Source organism: Scomber scombrus, chromosome 20 (assembly GCF_963691925.1).
Source record: "Scomber scombrus chromosome 20, fScoSco1.1, whole genome shotgun sequence".
Lineage (NCBI taxonomy): Eukaryota > Metazoa > Chordata > Actinopteri > Scombriformes > Scombridae > Scomber > Scomber scombrus.
The window spans coordinates 5,898,218-5,919,641 of NC_084989.1; the positions used below are offsets into that span (position 1 = coordinate 5,898,218).

At 42.1% G+C, this 21,424-nt stretch overlaps 1 protein-coding gene across 4 annotated transcripts in view; it reads left to right on the forward strand.

Moving 5' to 3' along the window:
* Positions 1-20,755, forward strand: part of mpp7a (MAGUK p55 scaffold protein 7a) — a 135,442-nt gene extending 114,687 nt beyond the window's left edge. For all 4 annotated transcript variants that reach the window (XM_062441539.1, XM_062441538.1, XM_062441540.1 and 1 more), the window contains 5 exons: positions 3,770-3,850; positions 7,175-7,268; positions 10,146-10,254; positions 11,394-11,537; positions 17,881-20,755. In XM_062441539.1, the coding sequence (XP_062297523.1) occupies positions 3,770-3,850; positions 7,175-7,268; positions 10,146-10,254; positions 11,394-11,537; positions 17,881-18,060 (608 nt within the window). In that variant the 3' untranslated portion in view covers positions 18,061-20,755. The remainder of the gene's footprint in view (positions 1-3,769; positions 3,851-7,174; positions 7,269-10,145; positions 10,255-11,393; positions 11,538-17,880) is intronic.
* The last annotated feature ends 669 nt before the right edge of the window (positions 20,756-21,424 follow it).

Below are 21,424 nucleotides of genomic sequence, written 5' to 3' on the forward strand. Positions count from 1 at the left end.
TTTAATCCACAAAAGCAGCTTGTATTGTTTAGACTCCCGGCTGCAAATTTTCACGCAGCTTCCTCAAGCAGAGGTGAAGTCTGCGTGTATTTTTCAGGACTTCCAGACGGGACACGACCCTCTGTGCTTGACTCACTCTCAGCCCCGGCACTTTTTCCACTCCGCTCCAGCACGACATCCCCCCCCCCCCCCCCCACCCCTCCTCACCCTCCCTCCCTCCAACTATTTTCATATCAAACATCTACCCTCTCCCAAAAAGCTGTTCAGGAATGCCTCGAGGCGTTTTTTTCTCATTCATGTGGTCACTCGGGTCAGCAGTACCCACTAATGAACGACCCCGCCGCTCGAGTCCTGCATTTAAATGGAGCGCACAGTCTGAGATCCGTTTCAAAGATCGAGATAGTTATCTGGGTTTTTGTACATTTAAAATCAGGCAGCCAATGAAAATATATTTTTATATACAGTATGCATACTTTGACTTAACCGCTGCTGGTTTTGAAAGAAATCTGATTATTTAACCTGACAAAATGGTGTGTTGATTTCCACATTTCCCTTGTAACTTGACACACTGAACTTAGAGGCAATGTTGATGAATTGAAAGTTTTTATATTGAGGTTTAGCCCTAACATATTTCAAATACACTGATACTTAAGTGAATATTTATGTAGTATCCAAATATATAAAAGTGGAACTCTATTTGAAGGCTTTGCCCTGTTGAATATGAAGTAGCAGTGTGTTGTAAATGACTTGTGGTTCCTCTATTGCACCACTGTCGTGCGGTAGCAGCAAAGCCAGAGCTGTGAGTTGGGCTGTGGTACTGGATGTGAGGCAGGCTGGGAGGTTTTTGAGGTCGGGTCGAGGCTCGGGGGCCCCGGAGCCGGTCCTGGTCGGGGCCCGGCCCCACTCCCCAGCCTTTCGACGCGAGCTGCATGCGATGGTGCTCCGCATTTGGCCTGGAAGTTATTAAGCTGGCGATATTAAGGGCGGCGTATCTAATGAGCGCGGTAATGAAGTCTGACACTTTTACTGGCACGACTATCCGCGAGGCCAGAAGTACCACGAGAAGGCCAGAGAGAGAGTCCGACAGAGAGGGAGAGAAAAACACATAAACACAATGTAAATACGCAGCTCAGACCTGAAAAATTGGGAGAGTTATGCCGCTTTTTATTGTGGTGTTCAGATTTATAATGTTGCTGTTGTATTGGGGCATTGTTAAAAACAAACAATGCACAAAGAGGTGGCGTATTTCAGGTCAGACGGTGGAACTGGAGCACAGGGCACTGCTTCTGCTTGTAAAAAGACCTGGTGGTGGGCCTGTTGGGCCCCCTTGGCAGGCGATGGTACAGCTGGAATAAGCTTTAATCGCCGTCTGAGGTATTCTGAAGAAGGCCCTCTGCCATGCATCATTGATATCGCAAGTGGCAAGCAAGGGAGCGATGTAAAAGGTGAAAATGTTTTTTACGAGCACGCAGAAGTGCACAAATGACTCTGTCGGTCCCACGTGCACGGGAGCTGATATCCACGCTCGGATTCAAGCAAACAAGCTTGTGTGGAGGTTCCTGTCTGCACCACTGTGATAGAGCTCATAAAAGAGCCTCTATTACCACGGTCTGCCACCTTCAGCACCTACAACAACATTGATCCACAGCCTTGTTCAAACAGCACAGCTGCATTCCTCGCGCGCTCCCGAAACAAATTCAAAATGAACTCCATTTCCTCATCTTAATAAATCACCCGAGCCCTCAACCCCCTTAGGTTCTGTGACTCTTTTTTTTTTTCTCTTCCTTGCTGAAAAACTCTGTCTGCCCAGTTAAGATGGATTGCTGTCTTTGCTTGGCCATGTGCTTGTTTATGTGAGACGGCAAAACCACAGAATGCCTCGCGACGACGGCCCAAAGAGGGTCGGGGTATTTTTCTCTCTTTTTTTTTCACTTTTTGAATTCACAGTAGAGTGTGTGAGTGCACTAAGGAAACAGGTTTTATCACTTACAGCAGTCGCACAATAGGACCCAAACCATGTGTTGCCGGGCGCAGAGGGAAAGGGAAAGCATGGGGTGTGAATTTGTCTGTCTGCGATGGCTGCCAGTGTTCAGAGATTATGCTTAAAAGGGGGCTTGTTGTCCACACCTATTTATCAGGTTGTGGATCACTTCAAAAACCTTCCTGCTTCACACCAGATGAACCGTAGATGAACAGCGCAGATAGCACCAAAGGAAACAGCAGCAGCTTTTTCTTTAAAAAATAATGTTTTTCAACATTTTTTTTTCCTCCCTGTCTCTCTCTCTCTCTCTTCATCCCTCTCCCCGTCTTTCCACCTAATCCGCATCGCTGAGTGAACTCATTGTCCGTTTGTTTTAGAGGAGCGACCTGCTAAACACATTTGCCTGGAGAAATGAATTTCCAATAGGGTTTGATGCGATTGTAGTGCCTGCCCAGAACGTCAGGCATGCGAAGAATCTCGAGCCCAGATCAAGCTCTGTCTCTAACTGTCCACACACTGCAGAGCTGTGCCGAAACACTGAAAAGGGCCAGCCGTGCACTTGTAACTCCAAAACCAGTCTGTTAGACGACACTGATGCCAGTTGGTTCAAGTTAGGATGATGTAGCGGCACCCTGGTAACAACCACCAAAACACTGCAGAAGTGCTTTCGGGTTAAAGAGACTTCCACCAAAGCAGAGTCGGCTTCCAAAAATAAAAAAAGACACATTTTAACCTCTGCTAATTTAAAAAAAGGAATATATTTTATGTTTGTGATGTCTGCTCAAAATAGTTTCCAAACTGACATAGTCCTTATTTTTCTTATTAAAATCAAATAATTTGCTCAGTTTGATTAACTTTGACGTCCCCACATGCTGGCTATTAAATGTTGGACTGGTCCTCATCTCTTGTAGGTACAGTTAAACCAATAGTCTCCTCTCCCACTCATCCTCACCTTCACTATGTACTTATTTTAAAGTGAAGTTTTATTATTTTGCCAAACTGCAATGAAAGATGACTGTAATAGTAGAGTTCCTGTTGTAATCAATCCTCTGTGCTTGAAAGGCTTCGGCTGGGCTGATTGTGTTTTAATAGCGTATGAAATTAATTTCACACTGTGGTAAATTAGGTTCATAATTTAACAAATTTCTCACTTTCCTCAAGAACAAACAAATGACACAACTAAACTAAGCATGTAACAGAAAAGCTGAAAAAACGTGTTATTTAATTTTGTTTAAAGTGACTTTCCACATCAAATTCAGTTTACTCATTACGAAGTGTCACACTCAGTCTGTGAAAATATATATAATTATGTTGTCTGAAAAAAGAACTCTTATGATGTCATATTCACTTAGGCTCTGAGACTATTTAGACAAATTTGAAAGTGAAAGTCTGGGAGCATGGAGTTTAAAAGACGTGGGTATTTATTTATTAGACGTCGAGAGGCTGAGAGGTGCTATAAAGTTGCGTGTAACATCCTGTGTTTTTGGAGCTTGACCCACAATAGAAAAGTCAGAATATGTCGGCCTCTGCAACTTCAATCAACTTTCAGTCTCTTTTTTGACTCTTTGACTCTCAAGTCCTTAAGTTTTATGAGATTGCAATGCTAAATCAGTGGAGTGCACCTTTAATTCATTGATTATATTGACTCAACATGTCTTATCTACAAGACAGGAAGGGAACATTCAGCCTGACAGCGAGCCTCTCTGGCCTTACTGGAGATGAGTAGTCGTAGATTCTGTGACTTCTGTGACTTCTGTCCTTTTTCATGCTGTTTTTGTGTGTGTGCAGGACCCACCGGAGTCGGTTTGAACGAGCTTAAGAGGAAACTGTTGATCTCTGACCCCCAGCACTTCAGCGTGACCATCCCACGTAAGTTTACTCCACTCTTCTTACTGAGGCCAGGTCAAGTCCAACACAAGCCAAGCATCTTTCAGTAGATTCAATTTGTCTTCCAAACCTCTTTTCTCTCTCTCTCTCTCTCTCTCTCTCTCTCTCTCTCTCTCTCTCTCTCTCTCTCTCTCTCTCTCTCTCTCTCTCTCTCTCTCTCTCTCTCTCTCTCTCTCTCTCTCTCTCTCTCTCTCTCTCTGTCTCCTCTGTTTTTCTGCTTTCTTATCTGTGTGTTTGTCTTATGTGTGAATGTATGTTTTCTACATCATGTCCCCCGCGAGCCTTTTACCAGACCACTGTTTCACTTCTGCTATTTATTGGCAAAGAGCTTTTAAAGGGAATGAAGACACCGGCTTCCTCCACATGCTGCACTTTCACCAGCTTACAAGAAAAATGGAGGAAATAATATATTTTACATTTATACATTTAACAGCCTGAAACGAGACGTTTTTACTTTTAAATGACACAAAGTCAGTCAGGGAATGAGATTAAGCCACCCTAACGACAGCTTTTACAACAGTTTATACTTTTATATTAAATTTTAAAGACATTTTTTAAGATCCGGTTTCTTTATGCTGCAGAAAAAAGGTAAAATATTGCGGTTAAAACTTTCATCAACATGCTTTATTTCTGTATTCTGTAAGTGGAGCAATTGCTCTCTTGGTAAAAACAAACCATTCTGACTTAAACAAGCTCTTGTTATAACTGATGGACTAATAGCTGTATACATCTTGAATAATAACTACTAAACATCTATGGTACTTTCAGTTTCTATCTTTAAGCCATCTGCTGATGAAGTGCTAATCTCTGGAGGGAGGAAAGGAAGGACAAGGGAACATGTTGCCTCCCTGTTTACTCTTCTGAATCCATTTGCACCCAGGAAGCCTCTCATTTATGTATACATAACACATTGGAAACACATTCACAGAGAAATGTAAGCGTGCAGGATGCCAGATTAAATTGCGACTGCACAGTGGCCCCGGTGCACTTTGTGAGTTTTTAGCAACAAATCACAGTAATCACTTTAGGTGAAGGATGTTTAGCTTACTTGTTCCAGTTAAGTTTTCACATTGTATGAGAGTGCTTGTGCAGATTGAGTGATGAAAGTCCAGTCTGGACACACACACACACACAAACACACACACAGCTCAGACAGAGTAATTGTGGCAGTGAGTAACACCCGCGGCAGCTTTCAGGCAGCACGACTGGTCCTCTCCAGGCTCAGGCGCTTGGTTTTCCTCCTGTGTAATTGTCAGCTTTTCACTGTCTGCCTGACAAGCACTGAGTGATGGAGAAAACTGCGTTTTTCTACCTCCTGAAGACATGCCATTCCACTGCTTCACAATTTGGCACCCGGCTACTACCTCTTCTTTCTTTCTCAGTTTACTTCTCACTTTCTTTCTGTCTTTTTCCTGCTCTGCCTCCTCCCTTTCTCTCCTTTTAAGGACCAAATGACAGCTCGCCATAATTCTGAACACCATCCAGCCCTGCTGCAAACGACTGCCTCTTCAAGCCCTGCCAGCATTTTTTAGTTTTTTGCACTTCTGGAATGTCCCACAGCCAACATGTTGGGACAAATAAATCTTTTTGATTTATACATTGAAGCGGGGCAGTGGCACTAGTAATTGCGTAGTTACCATCTGGGGCTTGGAGGGAAACTGCGACAAGAGTTTGAGGAAATATGAAGACCGCTGATGTCAATTGCTGTGTTTGTTACATGCTGTGTGGCATAATGGATGTGTCCCACTTGAAGTCTGACGCTTGAAATGTCCCTGGTATTAAAATCCCATCGGTGGGGCCGTTTTTTCCACAAGGACTGTTAATTGTTCTCAAATGTGACCTGTGATGCTGTGTTTAATAGCGCCCAGACTGTCTGATTCTGACCCATATAGAAGACGCATGGCACAAGTCTTCTTGTCTCCCTCTCTTTGAATGTTTGATTGCTGCCAGTGGACACATGGATGTGTTTAACACTTGCTGTTGTTTCAGATTAAGCCCGAAAGCGTTACCCCTTTTTGTTAATTTGAAAACCGGAGTTTTGGAGACCACCAGTTTGTGGCCCCGGTTAAGATTCAGGGTTTTTTTTTTTTTTTTTCTTCCCTCTTGCTTGTCGCAGTAAAATGTAAACCAGCCGTCTAAGAAACACAAGGAGCATTGCAATAAGCCATTAGAGTTGGGGGTTAAACATTTTGATTCCAATCCAAGCTTACTGATATTTTCCATGAATCGGGGAATGAACGGATGCACATTCTTCTGTTGCACTGTAATTATTTTCAGCGCCACAAAGCAGATGCCAAAATAACGCATGGTGGACGGTGTCGGTTGAATTACCGAGAGGCTGTTTGGCTACGCGTCTTACACAATTCTAAATGGGAGGCATTCTAAGTATATGTTATCTTATGACAAGGCTGTTCTGGCCTTGTCCTTATGTGTTTCCTACTACTGTTGTCTGTGGCTGTTGACAGAAAGTCACTGATCTTCTTCACTGTCTTCTCCACCGTGGTTGAATTTCCAGCCGTCTCTCTTTCTCAAGTGAGTGACACATTATATAAGTCACACCTCTGGTTTTCCATGAACCTTGTTAGACCAGCATGGAACATATAAAGGAAAGGCACCGGTCCACTAGGAGGGCACGGCCTCAACACATGCTGACGAAGAAGAAAAACCTCAGAGGAGTAGTAGAGTAGAACTTGACCATTTTGAGTCGCAGGTGATAAAAGTTTAATAGTTTGTTTTGGAGCTGTTCGGAGTGTCTGATGGGCGCACACCTCTCCCCTCTGACCTTTTGCGGCGCTCCCGAAACGAGCCGGAGTGCGAGCCGACCCCTTGACCCTTACAAATCCACCAGCGCTGCCTGCTCACGTTCCCTCCACGTGCCGCCCCCACCGCCCACTTTACAACGAGGCTTTATGGTTTATGGCCAAGTAAATGTAGGGACTTCATGTTAATTAGAGCTCCCAAACTCAATTACCTTACAGTGGCTAACACTGGCGGCTAACGCTATGGCTTCTGTTTCTACGGGCACTGCAGCCACATTACAAGAGACAAATTTAATAAGACTCAGTAAAGCTGTGCTGCATGTCAGTTAAGTGTCTGAGTTTAGTGCTGCAGGTTGTGTATTTTATAGTGCAATTACACAATAATATATACAAGGGTTGGCATAGCCAAGCGTGCTGTGTTTCAGACTTCCAGCGATGTTAATAAGGGTCTCAGTTCAGATGGTTTCTGCCCCAACAGTGAGTCAGACAGTCTGGGTTTGAGGTAATCACTCTTTCTCTCTCTGTCTTCACTCTCTCTTTCTCTCAGACACCAGTCGGGCCAAGAGGAACCAGGAGAACGACGGCGTGGAGTACCACTTCATCTCCAAACATCTCTTTGAGACGGATATCCACAACAACAAGTAGGCACGACTGTGTCTGGTACAATTAGAGTCCAGACAGATTTAACACACTGTACAAGCTTCAGATTGTCACTTTACAGCTGATATCAACCGCACATAATCCTAATATGAATATTTATCTTTAAAAAACCTCAAAATCTGCATAAGAAGGAGTTGAAACGAGTTCAAATAAGTGAAAATCAAGTCGCACAAGTCTTCTTCCAAGTGCTGTGTTTATTCCCTCATTTTACAAAAATCTCCATCTTCTCAATGCATTCATACTGGATCTATTATCGATTCCTTTCTTTGATTTTTACTTAAAACAAGAGCCTGATCATTTCTGTCTGTTTCCAAAATAAATAAACTTGTTTTAAGGGCGTCTAGTTTCAAATATAATTTGTTAGTTTGGGAACATGTTGAAATAATCTAACTGTACTTTTACTTCACTTTTCAATAATAGATACAAGTCACTCGTTGAGTTTTTTTTTTTCGCAGTGCAAACATTTTCAGCTGCACGTGCTCCATCAGGGTCGTGAGGTTGGCTTCTTTAAATGCAAATACTCCACACGCAATTTTATACAAAGGAGTAATAGGGGCATTGTTAAGAAAAACAAATCAAAATGTTTCTAGAATATAGTCAGAGTCGTGGTCAGAATATACAGGAAAAAGGTTGTTATGTTTTTAAGGACAAACTGTTGCGTGTTCATTTATGATTCCATGAATATTTGTTGATCTCTGAAGTGCCCCCCCTTCCCCTAACAAAAAAAAAGTGTGTTTTTTTAATGAATCGGGCATTTGTTTAGTCTAGACGATGTCAGGAAACAGTGAAGAATGGGCATCATAATGTCTCAGAGCCCAAGGACACACATGGGTTTTTTTTCTGGCCAAAATTCCCAAATCCAAAGATATTCAAATTAAAACAGAGAAAAACAACACATGTGCACTTTGACTTTGGTGATCTGTTGTTGATATTTTGGTTGATTAATCCTTTAATACCAGAATTTCAGAACTAATCATACCACAAAACATGATTTTTGATTTAGTTCTGTGTAATTTCTGGTATTTCACTGTTATGAATAAACCTCTATTGAGATTTGACAACTGTAATCCTGCTGAAATCAAACAGCATCCATCTCTTCCTCTAAACCACTAGAGGCAGCGTAGCAGTGAGAGCCTGCCTGCTCCAGTGCTCGTTGCCACTGTTCAAACACAGCTTCCCTGCTGTAGTCTGTGCGTCTCTGTAACTGACTGTGAGCCGGTGTTGACAGGGCCGGGCCCTGCGTTGGTAACAGATCTCCAGACACTGACCCCGAGGTCCCCCTGTCTCTGCTTCCTCCTTCCCTTAGGCGCGCTCTCTGAACCCAGCCACACCGCGGCCCGCCTTGACATTTGTGGCCAACAAATTGAAATGCAAGTTGTAATAGTCATAAGAATGATTGATGCCTTTCTGCCGGTCTCACACGAGCTGGAAAGGGGGGGGGGGGGAGATATACTGTAGGGTGCACATGCAAAACATTCACACACACGCAAACACACGCATACGACATAGAGGGAAGCCTGTGGTGGTGAGTGCATATAGAGTGTCAGAGCATGCAGAGAGGAGAAGGGAAAGGGGAGCTGTATATTTAGGCCATGTTGTGGTGTAGGTCGAGGCATGCGATGTTTTTCAGGGAGTCGGAGGGGTGAGTGACAGAGCTGTGATGTGGGGTGCGTGCGTGGGACACTCAACGCAGAAATTACAAGGCAGCAAAGTAAACGAGGAGTGAGATGAACTTGTTTGCGTTATGCCTCATTGCATGCAGCAGAAACAATGCGCTCTGCTCAGAAAACGCTAAATAAAAGGTCTCTGAATTGGGGCCACAACAACATGTGTTTAGCTTGAACAACTTTCCCAAGGGAAGCCCTGTTCTGTGTCGAAATGGCAACGATCCATACTCTCAATATAGCCAAAAACCTCCGCTGGCATTATTGACTGTAATCTATATACCTTCTCCTCTTAACATTCATGACAACAAACAGCACAGAATGCTGCAAGGTGTGAGTTTTTAAACACAGGCTACTGTAAGCCTTTAAATGAATTTCCCATAACCAAATATGAGGGTTTTAGTTTTCTTAGAGACTTAAGCCTTGCTTTAAAAAAAAAAAAAAAGCTGAGTAAAACTTTCTTACATTGGCAATTACCATAAAACTCTCTTTTTACATGGCATCAGTCACACTGAGGCAGTCATTCTGTCCGACACTCGTCATGAACAGACTGTGAGCATACCTCACCGTCCTATTAGCTCGAAATTCTTTCCACGTCGTTACTCCGCTCGCTGCCTTTTTTTCCCCTCCTTGTTTTCAGCTAAAAATACACTGGTGGGTTTCTGTTTTTTTTTTCTTTCTTTCTTTCTTTCTTTCTTTTTTTTTTAGGTGACAGCCGATTGGTGCGAAAGAGGGAAGATTACCCGGTGGAAAAGTGTTTGTTTGCTTGCGCCCAGTTTGCTTGCTGGGCTGAAAAATCCTTATGGATTAAGCAGGGAAGGTTTTGGCATTCAGGGACTTTGTGGTCTCTCTGGAACAAACAGGTGTTACTGATTGAAAGAGTAACGTAGGAGATTATATAAAAAACAAGCCCGGCCAAAACGTCTGGTTTTTAAGTTGTGCTAAAGAATGCTATCTTCAGATCTGTCAGTGGTTGACAGAGTAATCCTCCTGTCTCTGTGGATTTGTTGGGTTTTTATATATCATTATTTCTAAAATGAATCTCAGAAGTGTGCTGACACAGTTGACCAGATTAGGGTGAGATTTGACTCGTATTCGATACAAATTTCTCCACAGAAAATGATTCTTGAGGTGTTTTCTCAACAAGATTCTCATTTCCCCCACTTCTCTCTCTTTTTCGATCTCGCCCCTCAGATTCATCGAGTATGGCGAGTATAAAGGGAATTACTATGGGACAAGTCTGGACTCGATACGCTTTGTCCTCTCCAAGAACAAAGTGTGCCTATTGGATGTCCAGCCTCATGTGAGTGACACAATCCCCCTCTTCCTCTGCATCCCATTCTCTCTGACCATCACATCCTTGTAGTTTAAGCCCACTGGCACCTCACTCTCCCACCTATCTCAATAGATCTCCTCTCTGGTTTTCCTGAGGCCTTGGCTGCTTACTGGGTTACCAAAGTGGGTTTTTAAAGGGGGCATTTTAAAGGGAGCAATTACCACTAATTTCCTCTATTTGAAGATTTCCTCTTTGGCTTATGTGTCTTGGGTGGTGACGATAGGATCCGAACACAAATGGTCGGCTTGTCGCTGAGCCCTAACATAACCTCTGAGTTTGATTTCCCATTATCCAAGGCCTGGCCGGTATCGTCCGGCCTTTTCCCCAAAAGATCCTCTCCTCTGTTTGTTTTTGCCCAGTGGATAATGACACACATGAGGCACAAATACACCATTATATAGATTAGCCTGGCATGCTCTCAAACCAGCTTGGGCTGAGCAGCAGTGGGAGCTAACCCTAGAGACCTCAGTTCAAGTGTGTGAGAAAGAGTCTGTGGAAGCTCACGCCGGTGGATGTACATGTACTTTTTGGGGTTTTTTTTGTTTTTGGCATGAGTTTAGGATGCTGTGTAAGCTAATAGTCATCCTTCCCTACTTCCAGTATGAGGCCATTCTCCAGCATGACTCATGGATCAGATCAGCAGGAGTGTCAAAGCATGTTATTGCTGACTGATACTGTCTGCGGAGCAGCTGATGAAAGCAGCAATGAATGGTTTCCAGTGGTTCCTCTGCTGCCCCTCCTTTGGGTTTTTATCCGTCTTCCTATCAGTTGTGGGTTCAAACTCACTGCCTATTAGCACAGTGAGAAACCTTGATCGTGGTACCAGATCCAGAGGAGGGCCCAACGCCTGACGCCACCACTAACCAACTCTGACCTCTGTTCTACCTCTGTGGGAGACCAGATTGGTGTTTTCTTTTCATGCAGTTGTCACCAGAAAGAAGAGACAAGAAGCCCATACAGATGTGGACAGAAATCAGATGTGGACAGAAATGCATGTTCCACCCATACATTAAAGCAGCGGTTCTGGTTGCTCTTTGGTTGCTCGATAGTAACACCTCTAACTATTCCCATGCTTTCATATTCACTCAGTTTCTGTCTTTCTTTAGACGCTAAAGCACCTGCGGACGGCGGAGTTCAAACCCTTCGTCGTGTTTGTGAAGCCTCCAGCCATCGAGAGACTGAGGGAGACCAGAAAGAGCGCCAAAGTCATATCAGGCAAGGACGACAAGGCATCGGCTAAGTCGTTCACGGTGAGTGGAGAGTGCACCGAGAGGGGAGGGGAGGGCTTTCATTTTCTCACACAGTCATAATCAGACATTAACCAGCATAATATGCTGTTTAGACTTGAGATAAACTGCTTTGAGTACCAGATGGGTCAGGGTCGCCTTGATTTAGACAATTACAGGAAATCAATTTAACACACTTTTCGTAAAGACTCATCTGAAACTCCAGCCAGAGCTCCCAAACTAGATGATATTTGTAAATTCTAGCCAGATTAGATAACGTTAGATGAAAATTTAATGATCCATGAGAGGAAATTGGATCATTACCATGGAAAATAGCAGCATACAGCCAACAGGGTGGACATATACAGAAGTATCCTAAATGTACAGCAGATGCAAAGGGTGTCCAAACACACTGAAACATAGTGAAATATAGCTATTTAGAATGTTTTCATGCCTGTTTTCTTTAATATTGACCTTTTTACATTGCATGAAGATCACTCACTTGAAGCATGTAGCTGGTGAACACACTTGGATAGTGTTGTGCTGTAAAAACACATGGTTTTACACCTCACAGATTAACAGCACGAGAAATAACAGAAATACTATCTGGACCCCGCGTGTACAGTATATGTGTATGTGTGTGTGTGAGTGATGAGGTCATCCCTTTACACACCTTTATCCTGGCCCAGCAGGGACGCAGATGAAACCAATTAGCCGGTGTTCGGTGCCGCTGTGAATTTGACGGGTAGGGGAAGAGAGAGAGAGTTTGGGGGGGGCGGGGGCGGAGGGGGGGGTCACATGATGGTTTTCCCAGCCCCGTCGGGCCTGGTTCTCGCTCACTTGCTCGCGTGTCTCGCTCACAGCGGGCAGCGTTAAAGCCAAGTTCCCAAACAGCAGCGCGGACTGATGGGACGCCAGGAGGTGCGAAAGGTAAGGAGAGAGAAAGAGACAGGGCTGTGAAAGAGATGAATACTGACTAATCACAAGTTAGCACCTTAAGAAACAGGCAAGAAAACAATGGAGGTGGTGATGAGGTCATAAAGGACAATATTGTTTTATATATTTCATCACTTTATATATTTCTTCACTGCAAAGATCATAGGTAGACGGCTGAAATGCTACATTTACCTCATATTTTTACACCTACTGACTACTTGCCTTCAAAATGAACCATATTTATAATCTGCGTTGACATAACCAACCGTATCATCACTTTTTCATGTGTAATTTATCCCACCAGTCTTTACCCTTAGGTCTCATAAGGTGAAAAAGGTGGGAGTAACAATACTGATGTTTTATAAAGTTGTACTGTGTGCTCTGTGTCCAATCATTTAAACTTTGCTTTTAAAAAAAAAAAAAAAAAAAGTAGCCCCCTCAGTAATTCATCACTGTCAGAATGGTAAGCATCTTAAAGACCCCATGAAACGAGGTTCCCAGAAAACATTTAATGATAAATAGTGCATCGTCAGCATCGACCGCATGCTTCATCAAAATGTCCAACTATTAAAGTCGTCAAACCTTTTTCTCTCATCCTCTCAAAACAAGCTGCCTTTCACTACATTACTAATAACCCCACTGGTACACACTTACAAACAGAAACTAACTGGAATTTATTGAGCTGGTAGAAAAAAGCGTGTATATAAATGTTAATTGGAGCTTATTAACTCCACTCAAAAGCAGCTCCTGCACTAATCTGTATCTCTATGATTGCTGGTGATGCTTTTGTTCCTGGTGATGAAGTAGATTTTTTTTTTTTTTAAAGGACGAGACCCAAAGATAGTTGGTCCTGATCCAAAATGTGGTTTAACTCAAATAGTGAGAGACACTGAGAGCAGAATGCAGCCACCTTTTTTTTTTTTTTAAAAGAGCCGCAATACATCTCATTTACTCTTTATTGGGTCAATTAAACCCACATTTCACGATGTTGATGCCCTATAGATACGAGACTCACAGCAATGCAACAGCAGCCTTTCCAACCTAATTAGACAGAATATCATCTAGACCTGGTCTGACCCACCTCAGGTCTCAGATGGAGTCTGGGGTACTAAAAACTCAGTTGAAGTATAAGAAACTCTACTCAGGGTCTTCCTATTCTTTCATTGATCCCTCAATAGGAATTGTATTACACTAAAAAAATACTGATATGATTTCATGGGACACTAATACAGCGCATATACCTTTATCCAGACCATAATGAGACACTAAATCCTCTATAGAAACCCCTATCAGCAGTGCAGCAGTGTTACCTTCAAACTACTGCGTAAAATATATCTCCTCTATCTTATCACCTTCTCGTTATTACACAGAGTAGTTGATTCCTGGCTTTATCTAAAGTCCTATTGGCAGCCTCACGCAGCATGAAGCAAGGTCACAGCTGAAGGTCGGCTCAAACTCACAATATCCCGCAGATATTTTACTTCCCAGTCAAGCTTTTAAAGCCATTATACAGACACAAAGTCAGATCGCATTATTTGCCCGGTGATATATAATTTTGCCGCTGCCTGCTCTTCATTTCCTCGGTAGGGGTCCAGAAAACAAAGAGCTTTTAGTTGTCAGAAACAGGATGATTGCTAACAATCCGTTGCTGTTGCTTTTATTGCTCTGTCCCTTTATTAGCTTCTGGTATTCTCTCAAGTAAAACACCTCTATAAAACAGTGTGACAGGGAGGCATATTTCAGCCAGGTAACAAACCAGGTTCTGTGTAAATGTTCATGTACAGTGACAGCGCGTAAGTCACCGAAGGTTTGCTGTTAAAAGCCCTGAAAGAGAAGCTGTTGTTGGGTGAGTTGTCTCAGACGGATTGGATTCACCAGCAGCTGTATTTCTCTCTTAGACATGTCTGGTCTAATGATAAAGGCCGAGGAACAGTCGTCTCATTGTTTCTGCAGAGCAGTCTGACTTTAGCCCCATTGTTTGAGCTGGAAACCATTCAGAATATACGTAGACACATTAACACAGTGCAAGAGGATTAACTATAATTGATCTTGGACATTAACATTCATTTCTCAAGATTAATTGAAGTTCTTGTCTGGATATTATCTGTTCAGTTATTGATGCTTTTTTTTAATACAGAGGACAGATGTGTTATTGGGATCAATAAACTCAGACTTGCTGTGATGATAATGAGGCTGACACATTCTGCTTTGTGACACCAAAGCGTTGAAAAGATTTACTGTCCCTTAAGGAGAATCTTTTTCTTCTAGACAGAGTTTACAGTCAAACATACACACAGTTAAACCACTATAAATAAAACCATAAAACTAGGAGCCATAAAAACATAACATTGATGAAAAGATGCCGAGAATGAAGCACAGACCCCAGTAAAAAAAAAAAAAAACAGGCTGTGAATCAATAGACTAATATTGTGCAATGAAAACTGCCATTTATCTGTTCTTGAAGTACTTAAACAGGCACAAGACGCTACATCATTTCATGTGGAAATTAACCAATCTAATGGCAGCGAGGATAAATGAGTCCCCGGTGCTTTTCCTTTTTTCGACTTTGGCCCTCCAGCGGTGGCATCAGCTCAAACTGCCCTCTGAGGAGAGCGATCCAGCACGGATCACCGGGAGCCAGAGAATATCCACTCACTCCTCCTCGCCCAACTTTCCATTTACCTCTTTTGCTTTCATTATATTCATCTTTCTTGCCCCTTTTATATCATCCTACATCTATCTTATTATTTTCTCGTGCAGTTTTTTGTGTGTGCGATTCTCTTTCCATCTCTCTACCCAGCTCGCTGTCCCTTCAGCAGCCTCTTGCTGTGATTAATGTTCTTTTACCTGGAATGGCCTAACTAGAGACAGACTCAGAGACTCGCCTGTGGACATGGAAAAATCACACACACACCAAACAGCACTAAGTCTCCCAGGTTCATGTAGTTGCCAGGACAGGTCGGAGAGGTTGTCTTCCTGGCGTTGGACACAGTGGTCATCTGTAAGTCCTGATTCAACTGTGGAAGTCCTGCGGGGGCTTCCGTCCAGATCACAGAGAATATAGTCCCACAGTGGAACAGTTTTCCTTCACAGGCTAACAAACCTCCTGCCGTCCCTGAGTCATCTTTTACCCTCCTCCCTCCTCCTCCATCCTCCATCCTCCACCATCCTCTTCCTGTCATCCTCCGAGACGCGGGCTGATAAAACCATCACATCTTCCTCCCTCACAATAGAAGACAATAGAGTGTGAGATGACGCGGGTCGGTTTCTGCAACCGCCTGTAAGGTTGATAGATGCGAGACAGACAAGCAAAAGAAAATGAGGAGAAAAAAAGAGCAGACAGGGCTTTTTCTAAGTGTCACAGTGAGTGAGCATTTATATTTAGCTGCGCAGCTAATCCATTATGAAGCGGAAAACCACCAGAAACATTCTGAAGTAACTCCTGGCTGGAAGGAGCGTCTCTAAAAACGGAGTCGTTTAGGAGTTTTAAATTTTAACGAGGTCGTGTTTATGTGCGTACACATCGTATGCACACACTCAGCTTGATCCTGCATGTTTGTGGGTGTGTGTGACTGTGTGTGTACGTGAACGCGCGTGTTTGAGTTTCTGGGCATAAATGTGCATCTGTGTGTATTTATAATTGTGTGTTTGGCAACGGGGGTCACTATAAAACCATATCTGTCGAGAAATCTAAAGTTGAGTGTTCCCAGTAAAAACATGAGGCTAAATCAGTGCAGCTACTTTAGCCCTGTTGTTGCAGCGAGGCCGTTATGAGCCAGGACCCACACAGCTGAAACCAGAAAGCCTCAGAGGGACCACCGTGGAGAGATACCTGCACTGTTTGAGAAGAGTCTATCTATGAATACAGGAGCCCCACATGGATAATATTTACTGCCAACATGATAAAAAAATATGTCAGTTTGTTGCTCCTCACAGTTAACACGTGGTTTTATTTTTCCCAGTGGACGACTCATTTGCATAATGAATTGGAAAAACTGTCTATCCTTCTGGAAGACTCCTGTTTAAAACTCCAAGTAAACATTCAGTGATTCTATGTAGCTCCCTCCCTGATATGACCCACATTTTTTAATAGATTCCCACCACCAAAAGTGCACAACATAACTGATTTAGACACCAAATCTAACCTTAAACCATAATATGTTGTGTGCTACCTCATGAGTAAACCTACTAGATGGATCAAATATAATGTAATATAAACAGCAGATTCAAGCCCAGTTTGCAGAGGTTTCTGCAAATCACCAAGCTACAAGTTCTACATATCAGTGGGGTATCACTAGTGAGCAGGAGAATCTAGTAAATCATCAAGTGTAAAGTTGCACACCCTTCCTACTAATGTGAATATCACAACCGATCCACAATTAAGTGAATTAATTAATTAACTGATTCAGCAATTCATCATGTGTAATGCAAAGTGTTTTCATAGAGTTGTTAGAGTTCTTCATGCATGCCCAAGACAATGTTGCTAATATATTAAAGGTTAGTGCTCTTATGTCTGAAACTGAAACTGAAAATAAAATCTAACCATTCAAAGTAACGTAGGTTAGTTATTGTAGCCTTATTGATACATACAGTAAAATAGCAGAAATGCTTTAATACAAATGCAATGAGATTGAGTGCTGTCAGGAAAACAATACACATTTTAATCTTTTTGCTTGGTGAGCATGTTTAATCTTTCCAAGTTAAAAGCCAAAAGTCCAAGTTAATTTACGAGTCGTTGATGTGTAAAGTCTTATTTAGTTTTGTCAGATACACGTGAAACTTTAAGATCGCCTCTAGAGCCTTTGAGAAATGCTCACAGACCAAGAACTCGATCTGCACTATGTTCATTTTTGCCACTTCACTGTCAGCTCCTGTAGATTTAGTGGGCTTGTGCAGCAGCTTCACACAGCCTGAGCTCTCAGCGGAACAGCGCTGTCCACAAACTGTCATTTCCCCATCACACATATAAAATCCAGACTGGCAGAAATTAATGTTTTACATGTCTGTCTTTTGTAAATTATGATTGCTTTGTCCTCTGCTTATTTTGAGGATATTTTATTTTCTTAGTGAATCGGATAACGGTTTGCATTCAGTGGAGGAAATGATGGAAATTCCTTGAGGTCAGGTTCTTGTATAGGGAGGTTTTAGTACGTGGTCTGTGCCCAAGTTCATGTGTGGCTACCATGTCTTTGGGAGGTTATAACAGGCTCCATACAGGCCACTGTATGTTTATTTGCGTGTTCAATGCCATGTAATTTGAGTTTACAGTATGTGAATGTATCTTTCGTCTTGTTTACTGTGGCCAGCGTTTCCTCTTTGCAGCCCTGAATGAACCACTCTGCCTCTCTTATTTGTGCATGTCTCTCAGCTGGTCGTCTTTTTCACCTCCATCCTCTTCTTTCCCTCTCTGTTTTTTTCACTTCCATTTCAGGAGGAAGACTTTCAGGAGATGGTGAGAACCGCCCAGATGATGGAGACTCAATACAGTCATCTGTTTGAGAAGGTCATAGTCAACGATGACCTTTCGGCGGCTTTCACCGAGCTGCGGTTGGCACTAAAGAAGGTAGAGACGGAGACTCAGTGGGTTCCGATCAGCTGGACTCACTCCTGAGACCCACACAGACTGTAAAAAGGATAAAAAGGGAAGGGCTTCGAAGAAATATGCAGGTTTTTTATCTTTTTATGTCTGCTGTGGCTGGTGTCGGGGGGGAATAACGGGAAGGCTGCCGGGTCGCCATACCTGAGTTGGACAAAGCTAAAAATGTGCTTTTGCCTGGAGTCAGGTTGAATTTAGATCTCAGCTGCGGTCTGGATGTGGATCTACAGGTCTGACCAGATCTGACACTACTCTGGGTTGAGGCTAAGGGCATCTGTCCAGGATATGGCCCTTGGACATTGATCTGGGTCTTAGTCTGGGTCACAAGCTGGAGCTCTTTGGTCCAAACCAGAATGTGGAACGAGCTTGGACCATCATAGCAGCAGCAGCCCTGCCAGCACATCAACGACCCCGCCAACCAGAACTCTGTCTTTTAGTGTGTTTATAACATTAGACCATTAGAAACCAAAGGGATTTACATATTTCTTCTTGGTGGACAACTTACATGCACGTGTCTGTAAAAGAACACAAGCTCTGAGGAGAAAAGAGGAGGAAAGAAAACATATTTGCCTTCTGTCTTACGATATTTCTGTGCTTCTGAATCGCTTCCAAGACTGTTAACTCCAACATCCAAACAAAACATTGTCAGGTACACTCGAGAAAGGGCAATAAGTGTAATTTTATTTAAAAGAAATTAATATATTTTCTAATATCTTCCACTTGGTTTTTTTGCATACATTTTTTATACATATCTTAACTTTCAGAGCAACCTGATCTCAGCTGTAGCCATCTCTCTGACAGAGTTTTCCACTAGATGCGTCTCTTTTCACAGTCAACTGTTTTGATTTCATCACCCTAGTCTAGTTTTCCCCCTACAAAGCACATAGAGAGCTATTTTATTTAGGTGTTATATATTCCATTTAGGAGCATTTTGAAAAAGCCACCCTTCATATGAAGGTGCCCAGCATAACAGCTTTGCCATTTAAAGTCCCAGAACTAGACACTTTTGGCTGTCTACAAGAAGAAAATGTTCACAATTGTGTTTTATTAGGGTGGAGTCTTTATTTTTATTCACATAAAAACAGCTTCAGCTAGGCTGCTAATATAGAGGGTCCATAGCACACTTCCAGGATTTAAAGTCAAGAGAAAATGCTAAGTAGCCGCTCCTGATTTTATGAGCATCATGATTTTATTGCTAAGTGTGTCCAATTCCTGGTCTAACCTGCTCATTTTTTACTGTCTTTTTTGTTTTGTTTTTGTTTTTTCTTCTATCATAGTGGTGTTTAATCTAGGTAATTGATTATTAAAGCAGCTAGTTATTAATCATGAGTCCATCATTATCATTAACATTATTGCAACACTTGTGTATCACTTATTTTCTGCTGCTAATGCAGTGAACCAGAGTTAGAAAAGGACATTGATACCATCTTCATGTCTATATGTTGATTATAGAGCTAAACCAGGGAAGTGATTCACCTTGCTTAGCTTACAGTACAGAGATAACTAGCCTGGTTCTGCCCAAAATTCAAAAATATGTCTACTAGAACATGTAAAAGTAGTGGTTTTTATATTTCTGTTTGTCTATGGATTCAATAAAAACATAATGTTTTAATTGCTGAAATTAAGCATGTAGGTGTGTGAACTTTGGAGCGAGTCAGGCTAGGTGTTTGTCTAAGCTAAGCTAATCATCTCCTGGCTCTATTTTCATACTTTAAGGGGAACTGCACTGATTTTAAACTTCAGAGTCTGAAGTTAGGGAATATTACTGCATATGTTGAATAAGTCAGCAGTGGTTGGGACAGAAGAGAGTTTGAAAATGAAAAAATCTGGGGGTGAAGAAGTTCCAGCTCCTCAGCTCTGCTTAAGGCTAGCAGCTCAAGGCTACGTTAGCCGCTACTAGTATAACACACTCAAAACTTCTGACTGTTAGAAGTCAAGTTGCATTGTGGGCAATGCAGGCGTCAAATTTTGTCAAGGAAGACGAAAATGTGGAATAAAAATGGATTTTAAATACATGAATGGAATTTGATGGAAGAAAAATCCAGCTAGCTGTTTCCCCTGTTTTACAGTCTTTGTGCTAATTCATGCTAACCGGCTGCTGTCAGTATCTTTATATTAAGTGTACAGATATTTTAGTGGTATCAATCTTCTCATCTAATTCTTAACAATATAGCAAATAAGCATATTTCGACAAAATGTGAAATTAGTCTCTTAACTCCGCTGCTTCTAGATTTCAACAATTGGCCGCCTTACAAATGATCAAGTGAATGAATGTAGTCATTCTCTCATACACTAGCTGTATGTCCAGCTCAGGTTCCATTGCCCAAAATATTTTTCTTTACATTTATTTTACCTTAACCAGCTGCATATATGCTTATATTTGATTTCTGTCCATTTGAAAAAGGGTCGTACAAGGCTTTATGTTATTCAATAATAACACACTTGTTAAAGGGACATACTGTAATCTCACCCCTATACTTTGCCCTATATTTTTTATTGAGTTTAGTACCACATTATGTTCCCATTTTACATGTTCCTTTACTTGTTTGCCTCTGCTATCTCTTTTATTGATGAAACTCAGATTTGTACAGTCGCCAGAGAATATTTTTAATTTCTTGCTGTAAATGAAAAGCTGTTTATTAGGCAAGTTGTATGAATTTACATATTCTTGATAACTGCTACATTTTATATTAAAGAAAGTACAACTAAACTTGTATTTCCATTGTGTAGAATTTAATTCAATTCGCGTCTGTTATTCGTGTCTTCGGCTGGGCAAAGATTGAAAACAGTGATGTGAGAGGTGGAACGGTATGAGAAGAATATTCCAGTGTTTCTGGGATTTGTGCCCTTGAGTGCCATTCACGTCTAGTTTAGCACAGTTTGATTTTTGAGAAAACCCTTCCAGAAACATCTTTCAGCTGTCCCACAGCGGTTCACTCTGCAGTGCACAGTTGGGTAAACAGAGCTGTCACCTTTCATCTTGTAAATGACAGCAGGCGAGAGAGAAGTAAGGTCCAGTCACAGGCTGTTTTTCTCACCTATGGGCCATTCATCTGTATTTGATTTACAGAATATCAAAATCATTTCCCCCCCTCAATTAATGAGTTTGAAGTTGTGCTATTAAGGTAACTAGTAGCTCAATGGCTCTGTTTCTTTTTTTCAACTTTTCAACCTTCCCAATAAAATTTAAGTGTCGGAAAAATCCTTAAAAAACTGTATTCTGCACACTTAACTATTATTTTTGGCACTGTGCAAATTTTCACACTTTGCATTCATGTAACCTTGTTCAGGAACAATTTGTCATCATAGGCCCAACATAGGACTGTACTCAGCTGATACCTGGACATCCAGGTGGAGTCTGAGCTCCTAAAAACAGACT